This window comes from Microtus pennsylvanicus, chromosome 6, assembly GCF_037038515.1.
Source record: "Microtus pennsylvanicus isolate mMicPen1 chromosome 6, mMicPen1.hap1, whole genome shotgun sequence".
Lineage (NCBI taxonomy): Eukaryota > Metazoa > Chordata > Mammalia > Rodentia > Cricetidae > Microtus > Microtus pennsylvanicus.
This window is the reverse complement of record NC_134584.1, coordinates 107,766,244-107,776,711: the sequence shown is the minus strand read 5'-3', so window position 1 is coordinate 107,776,711 and position 10,468 is coordinate 107,766,244. Positions and strand designations below refer to the sequence as shown.

At 52.6% G+C, this 10,468-nt stretch overlaps 1 protein-coding gene across 4 annotated transcripts in view; it reads right to left on the bottom strand.

Annotated features, from left to right (window-relative positions):
* Positions 1-1,219: 1,219 nt before the first annotated feature.
* Positions 1,220-10,468, bottom strand: part of Bcar1 (BCAR1 scaffold protein, Cas family member) — a 38,091-nt gene continuing 28,842 nt past the window's right edge. For all 4 annotated transcript variants that reach the window (XM_075977283.1, XM_075977284.1, XM_075977286.1 and 1 more), the window contains exons 3-7: positions 6,927-7,088; positions 6,627-6,743; positions 4,528-5,622; positions 3,796-3,885; positions 1,220-2,737 (exon numbers count right to left, since the gene is read on the bottom strand). In XM_075977283.1, coding sequence (XP_075833398.1) covers positions 2,225-2,737; positions 3,796-3,885; positions 4,528-5,622; positions 6,627-6,743; positions 6,927-7,088 — 1,977 coding nt within the window. In that variant the 3' untranslated portion in view covers positions 1,220-2,224. The remainder of the gene's footprint in view (positions 2,738-3,795; positions 3,886-4,527; positions 5,623-6,626; positions 6,744-6,926; positions 7,089-10,468) is intronic.

The window sequence follows — 10,468 nt, the reverse complement described above, 5'->3', positions numbered from 1 at the left end:
TTACAACCTTTGGAAGAGCAGGCAGTGCTCTTAACCTGAGCCATTTCTCCAGTCCCATAAAATCAATCTTAGAAGACATCCATCAAAATCTGGACATGGTGCACAGCTTCAAACCTGTGCACCTGTAATCCCAGCACTCAAAAGCTGGAGGCTGGAGCTCAGGGCCACCGTGGGCTACCCCACCTCTCCACCCTACAAATAAATAAAAATTGATTAAAGAAGTGTATCAGCGCCACCCAGCCCTTAGCTGGGAGTCTTCTGGCTGGGTGGTCCTGGAGTCTGGTCCCTGTACACCTTCCTGTTAGCACAAGCAAGCCTGACTCTGTTCTACAGAATCTGAAGTTGTGCCGTCCAGGCTTCAACTCACCATGGATCCTGCCTCACATCACTAACAGGAGCTTCCAGAAAGTAAATACCACTGAAGACGGTAGGTCCCCCTCTATCCCTCTTAGGGACATCTACCCATGTACCCCAGAGGGCCAAACCAGTGACAGCTCTGCTTGAGTCCAGCCCTTGCCTAGGATAGAACCTGACACAGCCGTTGCACAGATGTTTTTAAGGACTCACAGCTGTTTTTGGTGAGCCGGGAGGATAAGAGTCTGTGACCCCAAACCTCCCTGCCTCTGAGGCCAAGACCTCACACAAGGAGCATCAGCTGGCTCTGCCCTTTGTGTCCAATACCTGCCCGCAAGTTCTGTGGAGTGAGATCACCAACGTGAGTCTGTACAAACACGGATAGGGTGTTCTCTCCACTCCACTCAGGTCCCTGCTGAGACCTTGTGCACTCCCCAGCTCCCAGCTATGCTGGCTTCCTCTACTGAAACTCAGTCCTTATCAGTGCAGACTGGGCTGCTGCCAACAAGCCTGGGAGCCTCTGCTCAGGGTGCTGGGGGCAGGGGGGTGCTGGGTGTGCCCTGATCACAGAGGGAAACTGTTAAAAGTTAAGAGATGAGTTACCAATGAACCGAGACCTCAGCAATGAGTAATACAAGCTGCACCCACACCCCCAACTCCTATGTTGAGGCACACACAAGCTTTGGAAACAAGTCCTGTACCCTCTATGCAGGCTACTCCGATAGGCCCCTAGTGGGCATCGTGCTCTAAGGCGGCACCCTGCTGTCTTTCTGGCCTTTAGGTCCAGGTTTGGAAGGTTCTAGAAGCTGAACCCCTCCCATCCCCGCATCCAAGTAAAATCCAAATAAAAACAGCAAGTACCTACCCTTGCCTCTCCACTTTTGCTCTCCCAGGTGACTATGGCGTAGGAGGCTATGTGCCCTCAATGGGGTTCCTTGGTGGCGGATCATCTAGTACTAACCCTTCTTTATATAGAGGCAGGGAAATTGAGGCCCACATTCCCAATGGTCAAAGCTGAGACTACCACCAGAGAGCAAACACATGTTCTTGTCTTCTCTCTGGGCCAGAAGCTGCTGAAAGTCCAGAGAGCAGCCACCTGGGACAAGGCCTGTTCTGGGCCTTTGTCTTCTTAGCTTGAAGGCCAAGTCCTTGTTTAATTCAAGAAGAATTCAAGGGTGCCCGAGACGAGTTCTGTGAGGCTGTTCTGTGCAGTGCCTCTGCTTGTGAGCTTTCTCCTTGGGGTACAGAAGACCCAGCAGGTACCTTACTGCTCTGGGCCTCAAGCCCTGAGTCTAGAACACGTTCCACTTGGCACAAAGACACTGCCACCTTATCTACCCCAGCCCTCCTGCCTTCCCCCAGGCCCCTGGGCCCAACATTATTTTAACCCTCCCAGAATCTTCTTCACCATGTCACTTTGGGGGTTCAAGGGTACGTCCACCTCCCCACAGCGAGGCGATCTCAAGCATCTTTGCAGGCGGCTTCTCATTTTTAAGATTTTATTAAATGTAGACTATTAGTCAAATGATTTGAAAAACCAATAGCGAAAAATAGTTCTTTAGGGTTTTTTTCTTGGTGCAGAGGTGCACACCACACTGTACTTGCCTGTCGCGGGGTCCCCTGTGGGTAGGGGGGCATGTGCCTGGTCACCAGCAGTCCACAGTGCACTCTCATCCAGCTCCTCTGAGGAGGCATCCCATCCTGCCTTGTTATAAATATGTACAAATCCCTGGAAAGTTGAGGGCACCAGGCCCAAGGCAGAGCTGGGGTTACCTGTCCCCAAACCTGCAGGATATCCACTTTCAAGACAGATGCTTGGAGAGTCAGACCACGGCTGCCCACTCCCCAGCCCCCACACCCTGCTCTGCTCTCAGGCAGCGGCCAGCTGGCCCAGGACCCGGCGGAACTGCTGTGTGCTGTGGCCCAGCTCCTTGACCCTGTCTACCATGTCCTGGGCAGCAGAGGGCGACGGATACTGCAAGGCAGCGGCCTTGGTGGTGGCCACAATGCCACGCAGGAGGTCACACAGCAGGTTGCTGTAGTGGGTCACCTGGCTGCGCACATCAGCTGCCTTTGCCTGCCGTGACAGCGTGTCCCCAATGAACACCAGCTTATGTGCGCTGAGGATGACAAACTTGCTGTGTGCCACAAAGATCTTGGGGGGCTGATTGGTGGCCACTGCAGTGAAGAAGGCGTCCACTGCATCTGTCAGTGTGGTCAGGTTGGCCTCGCACTGCTCTAAGTAGAAGAGCAGCAGCTGTCGATCCGACGGCCCCAGGCCCCCTGTCCGCCCTGGCACCAGGGGCTGGGCTGCTGTCCAGTTGGCCAGGTCATGGTCTATGGGACGAGACACCTCCTGCTCCAGTCGCTCAAACTGTTTCAGCTGTGGAAGGCAGGACAAGGTTAGGCTCTCGGCTGACAGACGTGCGCAAACATCTGTACCCCTCAGGGCACTGCTCACAAGAGAGCAAACCACCCCGTCAGTAACAGCATGGGTGGCGGGGGACATGCTGGAAGTACACAGGAAAGACAGTGTGCACACCAGCTTCTTGAAACAATGGCACCCCTTGGCTACACATGTATTTCTATCTTAACTACTGTTATTGGGGAGGAGCATTTTGCCACATATCCTGGCTGGTCTCAAACTTACGATCCTTCTGCCTCTGCCTCCTGAGTGCTAGGATTACAGGAGTATGCCTGGCTTATTTTAATTATCAGTATGTATTTCTTTTCACTTTTTATGTGCTACACACTTCCTACGCAGCTCATACACTACTCATCTACTGCCAACTGTAAACCCCACTTGGTATCAAGGTAACCAGTGAGTAGCCCAGCTCAGGGTGGAGTAAGCTGTCCCCTGCCTTCCTTCTTTACACCCAGAGAGGGGATAATGAAAGAAGTTTTCATATTTACTTCATGTTATTATCTTCACAATCAAAACTCAATGACTTTAGTGTTTTTCAAATATACTTTGTTACCCAGAAAAATGACTTAAAATATGAAAACTGGCTGAACTGTTATTTACAAGGAAAACTGGATACAATGTCTCAAGAATGATATTCCGGGCCTATGAGAATGGGTCGTGGACAGTGTTTAAGGCTGAGGAGCGCTGCAGACAGGCAGTGACTGCTCATCTCGACAGGCACAGGGAGCAGCTTGTGGAGCCGCCTGGGGGACTTCTGGGACGCCTCTGGCTGCCAGGCTCTCTATCCTACACTCTTCTGGGCTGGCTATGATGTACCAGTGACTCTGACAGTCACTTCATGTCTGTGATGTCTCAAGCATGCCAGACAACTGCTGCGGTCCCAGCTTCTCAGGAGGCTGCAGTTGGGGAATCAGCTGAGCTCAGGCAGAGCTCAAGACAAGGCTGGGCAGCACAGCAAGACTGCCATGTCAGATGAATTGGCCGCATGCTGGATGCTGACTCTACTGGGGCCTCACCTGCTGCAGCTCCAGCTGGCCTTTTCCCTGCCGCATTATGTTGCCCTTTTCTAGCAGCTCCTTCTGGGTCTTCTCAAACTCCTCCTTCCCCTGAGGAAAAGACAAGACATGGACTGAGAAATGTCTTCTGGGACAGAAGCACCAGCAGCTCCCATGGGTGCAAGGGCCAGGGAACCACCAGGTGGCAGTGTAGGTACACCAGGCCCAGGAAGACATAGCTCCTTAAAAGCTACAGAGAAACCCTGTCTCGAAAAAATCCAAAACAAAACAAAACACCAGGCCTCTATCAGAGGGGGCTTGGCCCAGAAGGGGAGCCTTGCAGAGGGGTATTCACTCCACATGGCCATGGCCCTCTTGGAATGGCTCTCATTCCAAGAATGAAATCCAAATGAAATAGACTCACTCCCCTCCCATCTCCCCATCCCCTTGTCCTAAGCCCTCTGCCACCAGCATCTGCCTCCCCAGATCGTCTCTACAAAGAATGGAGCCATATCCATGCCCACTAGGGAAGCCCATCTCCAAGCCCCAAGGACACAGTGAAGTTGACCATCAATCAATCTAATAGGACAAAATACAGGGAGGGCACTAGGAAACACCAGCAACCATTCTTGGAACCTGAATCTCCTTTGACCACAAGATCTGTGTGGGATGAGAGGGCAAGGGGGACATCAGGGTCCCTGCAACAACAGCGGCAGGGTCAGAGTCTTGGGCCTGAGCAGGGTGAGCACCCACCTGCAGGTGGACATAGTCATAATCCTCCATCCAGCCCCCTTCACTGTTCTCATACTGCCCATCTGGAGAGTCCTGGGAGGTGAACTTAGGGGGTGAAGGCAGAGGGCGTGACTGGATGCTGCTGGCTTTATCAGTGGGGTTGGGGTGCAGGGAGCTGCCTCCCTCAGGCCCTGGGCCAGGGGCTTTGGTCCGTCTGAAGAGCAGCGAGGCATTGCCATGCAAAAAGGAGGCTAGCTGCTTGGCATCCTCGGGCACGGCCCGTGAGCAGGCCACCAGGCGGTCCAGGTCTTCAAGGGTGAATCCTGGGCTTCCCCGGCCACTGTCAAGCACCTGACCATGGACCACCAGCGTCTGGTACACATCCTCCATCTTCTGTAGCTGCCGGCTAAGCTTGGCATGCAAGGTGCGGTCAGAAGTGTGAGTGGCATTGCTTACAGCACTGCGGGCAAATTCCAGGAGCTCATGTACTGCCCCATGAACTGCAGCCACTGCGGCTTTCAGGTCCTGCACGGGAGGTTCCTGAGGCTCAGAGGTGCTACGCCAGCCCCCAGGCCCATTGGCACTGCCCACCAGGTCCAGAAGGTGGGCTACGGTGGTGCTCACACCCTGCTGCAGGCGAGCCAGGGACTCCACAGCAACCTCCAGCTCCAGGGGCTCTCGGCCTGGCACCATTACCTCCAAGGAAGATGCTGATTGGCTGCTGCGTGTGCTGCCTGTGCTAGAGGCCGACAGACGCTTGCCATCTGCTGGGGCCTCTCGTTCCGTTGGTGGGGGCACAGCATACACCCCATCATCAATTACACTCCCATCAGCCACCTCAGAAGGGAGCACCCGCTCACGAGGTACATCGTATAATGTTCCAGGGCCAGGCCGCCTCAAACCAGGCGGCACATCATAGAGGTCAGGAGCAGGGGGTGGCACGTCATACACATCCTCAGCTGGTGGGGAGTCTGGAGGAGGTGCAGCGAGGATCAGTGGGTGCCGAGTTGGGTCAAAGGGCTTGGGCTTGGCGAAGGCAGGAGGTACATCGTATGTCTCCTCTCGCAGTGGCCCATCGGGCACATCCTTGCTCACGGAAGGAGGAACATCATACACCTAGGGGACAAGTGGTGGTTAAAGCTTTTGTCTGGATTATCTGACCCATCCTGGAGCTCAAGGCAGGACCCAGCTGGTGTACACACCCAGCATGATTCTCAACTGTGATGACTATGCCAAGAGCCTAGCCCGGGGCTAGCTGACTCATTCTCTGTGCCTGGCTAGTCATCTATAAGATGGGGAACTGTTGAGCAATATATTTTTCAGGTGTGTGACTTTAGTTTACTCTGCATTTGTTTAACTCTGTGAAGCTGTGTTACTGTGCCTGTCTAAAACACCTGATGGTCCTAATAAAGAGATGACAGCCAGTAACGAGACAGAGAAAGGACAGACGTGGCTGGCAGACAGAGTATAAGTAGAAGGAGAAACAAGGCAGGGGAGGACATCAGGGGCCAGCCACCTAGCTACACAGCAAACCACAGAGAAGAAGTAAGGAAAGGTATACAGAAATAGAGAAAGATAAAAGCCCAGAGGCAAAAGGTGGTCAGGATAACATAAGAAAAGCCGGCAAAAAACAAGCCAAGCTCAGAGTCCTGTTTAGAAGAGGGATTTTGTGGTCTCCTTGCTGATACATCTCAGAGCATGCATAATGAGAGGACCTGGCAATGGGCCATTTTCTGAGGCTCAGAAGGGCATTTAGTTTCTTTTTAAAATTAATTTACTTACTTTTTTTATGTGTATGGGTATTTTGTCTGCATAAATGTCTGTGCACCACATGCATGCTTTGTGCCAAGAGGTCAGAAAGAGATGCTGAGTCACCTGGGACTGCCAAACACTGTACGGATGCTAAGAATGGACCCTGGGTCCCCAGGAAGAAGAGCCAATGCCTTAACCGCAGAACCATCTCTACAGCCTGGGCATTCAGTTTCTATATCTGTCCCCAGAGCAAGTAATGACAGAGCCAGGGTCTGCAGAGAGCAGTCCCAAACCCAATGCACACACTCGTCCATGCCTTTCAACACCTTTAGAAGCCTCCAAGACCCCAGCATCTGCGGACTCCTTACCGAATGATGACTGGATGGTGGCAGGCTTTTCTCCACACTCGGAGGCACATCATACACATCCAACAATGGGTCTCTGCCATTGGGGCCCTTTACTGCCATGGGAGGTGTGTCATATACCTGGAGGGCACAAAACAAGGTGCAATGATACAACTGTCAGGGATATCTGGTTTAATGGGAAGAGTGCAAGTCCCCAGAAACCTACCTTGAGCACTTGAGCTACCCTAGTTGGCTGAGAAAATGCAGTACCCACAGCAAGGCTCAGGTCCTGTCTCTCCCATGCCTCTGATCCCCAGCACTTACCTCCTGGCCATACTGGCTGGGAAGCAGTCCTCGAACAGGAGGCACATCATAGATGTCCTGAGGACCTGGAGCTAGCAGGTGGCGTGGGGTGTCATACTCGTCCTGCTCTGTCTGGGAAGCCTCATATACGTAGCCCTGTCCCACTCGAGTAGGTACCACCACCTAGGAACAAATAGCTGATTATACCACTGGCCCCTGATCCACCCTCAGGTCCACAGGAGACTACCCTGAGAGACAGGCAAGACACACAAAGGTAGCGATGGGGCTCTGTAAGGGTGGACTTGGAACCATTGCTTCTCATTCTCTATGTACCCCCTTTGGAAGTGAAATACAATGCTTGGGAGAGAATTACCAGACCCCTAGAGGTTTTGTTTAGAGCTGTCTGGTTCTGGGCCTTGAAAAAAGACAGCTGACTCGAAAAACCAAAAAAAAAAAAAAAAGAAGAAGAAAAAAGAAAAAAGACAGCTGAATGACCCAGTCGATTCCACAGAGTAGGGTGTGTGTATGGTTACACACAGATGACAAGAAGGGACAGGAAGAGTAAAAGGCCTGGCTCCAGAGGCAATGCCAGTGAGCAAGGGGCCAGCCTGCACTGGAGTCCCGGGCACCACAAGACCAGAGGCCCCATGTTAGGTCCCCTGTGTTGTTCCTGTGGACACCTCTGAGCACCCCTGCCCCACAAAGTTCTGCTCAGCAAGGGAGCGACCTGATCGTAGGATCCCCATCATTCCAGGCTCTGGAGGCAGAGAATGGAGCCTGGAAAGGCAGCAGGCATCTTCCCTGAGTAGGACTAGGTAACTTGGTCTGACTACTGAGCTAACTCTTTTTTTTTAAAATATTTATTTATTTATTTATTATGTATACAGTATTCTGTCTGTGTGTATGCCTGCAGGCCAGAAGAGGGCACCAGACCTCATTACAGATGGTTGTGAGCCACCATGTGGTTGCTGGGAATTGAACTCAGGACCTTTGGAAGAGCAGGCAGTGCTCTTAACCTCTGAGCCATCTCTCCAGCCCCCTGAGCTCTAACTCTTGAGCAGACACACGGGGCTAGGATGTAAGGTCAGCTCCAGGGCAAAGGAATTCTAACTGGAACCACTCGAACCTCACCCATAAGCTGCCTTGCCCATCTGAAAGGGTAAGGCCTTAGTGGGAGTCACAGGTCAGAGGCAGCCAGCCCTCTTTCCCAGGGCTCTGACCATGCATTCACGGCAGTGGCCACAGCAGCAAAGCTAGGGCTCTGTATCAAGGGTAGGCGGGGCCGGGGGAGGCTCTGGGATGCTTGTGCACCACCCCCAGGGCCATGCTGTCCCCTCACAGCCGCTCACAGCCTGGAGGGATGGGAGTGTCCACACAGCCTCCCCTCTAAGATTCTCCAGCCAGGCTCAGGGTAACCTCCCCCATGGGGCTCCCTGTTCAGTCTTCTTCACAGAAAGGCCTTTTGTTTTCTAATCAAAGGGGATGTCTGGGACAGGGTTGACGCAGGGCCTCCACACACATATCTTGCTTCCTTCAGGCTCAACACTCTAGAACCCAAGCTTCAGCAGGCACAAACCAGCATACCCCTAACCCCCCTGCAGGACATAGGGGCACCCAGCAGACCAGACCTGACAACCTCCCAGGCAGGATATTTGAGCAGTTGATGTTTAATACAGCTGGGCTTCTGGGCTACCTCTAGCAGTCAGCCTGGCAGGCTGGTGTGTGCCACTGTAGGGGCTGTGGAGGTCTCCTCTGTGGGGTGTCTCCACCCACCAATAACAGGGCCCGGGGGAGGGGGGGAGTTGTAGCTGCCTCTCACACTCATCTCCCTGCTCAGGCCCCAGACTTGAGTCTCCTCCAGGGCTATTTTTAGATGTTGGAACCTGCCCATGGCAGCAGACCGGGGCTGGAAGGACGTGGCAGGTTAGACAGGCCTGAGGCTTCTCCAGGCCAAGGCCTCCCAGGTGGGAATTCAAATCCAAAAGGGGCAGACAATACACCCTAAAGACAGAGGCAGGCCAGGTCTCAGTACAGAGAGCATATCCACCTTGTCAGCACCCACCTGGACCTCATGTAGACAGAGCTGTAAGGATTAAGGGTAGGACAATTCCTATTCCTACACCTGAGTCAGGTTGACAGTAAGCAGCCATATTGGCTAGCGAATGTTCTTCTGTTAGGAAAACATAATAGAGAAAGCAGGGAAAAGAAGCTCATTAGGGAAACAGCCTCATCAGAGCTGCAGAGCTGAACAGCTAATCACAGCTAACTGCTCTGCACCTGATGCCCCATTAGCAGGCCCTGGAGGGAGAAGGAGGGACAGACACACATCCAGGCTGGGCTGCAGAGGGCTGTTGTTTTCTCTCTGTCCCATATCTCAGCACAGGTTCCAAGGAAAAGGGAGACTGATCCCAGAAGCACACCCCAGTTTGTCAGTCCTAGATGGGGATGAAACCTCTGCAGTGGCTCTGGCTCTATAGGGACCAAGGCAGGAATCCAAGCAGCAGGAGTCAAGTAGGAGGAACAAAGACAAGAGGAGTCTCTCTTGGCTGTTCATTCTGTTGGGGCCCCACCTCTCCAGACAGTTTGGCTGCTGATCTTCCCCCCTGCAAAATGGACAACATCCCACCAGCCTAGGCCAGCTGCTGGTTTGGATGCTCACAATTTAGCCCTCCTCCCATAGAGAAGTTGTTTTCCTTTTTTGGAATGGAGGACCACAGGAATACCATGGGGCCAGACAGGTGCCTACTTTACCGAGCACACCATCCCTTTTGCTGGCCCAGGAGTGCTGCTTCCCAGACAAATAAGACTTAGCTCACATGTGTTCCCCACCCCTGGCAAGCTGTAATTCCTGACCCAGGAATGTGCCTTCAAAAGTGGCCTTGCCAGGCAGATCTCTGTGAGTTCAAGGCCAGCCTGGTCTATAAGAGCTAGTTCCAGGGGCTGGAGAGATGGCTCAGTGGTTAAGAGCATTGCCTGCTCTTCCAAAGGTCCTGAGTTCAATTCCCGGCAACCACATGGTGGCTCACAACCATCTGTAATGAGGTCTGGTGCCCTCTTCTGGCCTGCACACACACACACACAGACACAATATTGTATACATAATAAATAAATAAACATTTAAAAAAAAAAAGAGCTAGTTCCAGCAGGACAGGCACTAAAGCTACAGAGAAATCAAAAAAAAAAAAAAAAGGTGGCCTTGCACAGACAAATGCCTTCCCTGCTGGGGTCCTACCTGCATGTTTACAACCTCTGTGCCCATGCCTAACCAGAGGACCCTGGATACTCTTGACCTTACTTTCTCCAGCCACACAGCAGATAGCCATTGTTCCAGGGGTCTACACTCTGCTGGCCCCATCCTTATCACTTACTCCCACAGATACCACAAACTATGGCACTACCTCCTCAGTCCTGCAATAAGGACAGACACCACAGGAGGAGTCCCAGAGGCCTCTGAAAGCAAGACCTGGAAAGTAGGCACAAATGTGCACCCTAGGAGTTTCCCACCATGTTCTTTGTAATAAAATCAAATCACATGGTATACACAGACAGACATATAAACTAAA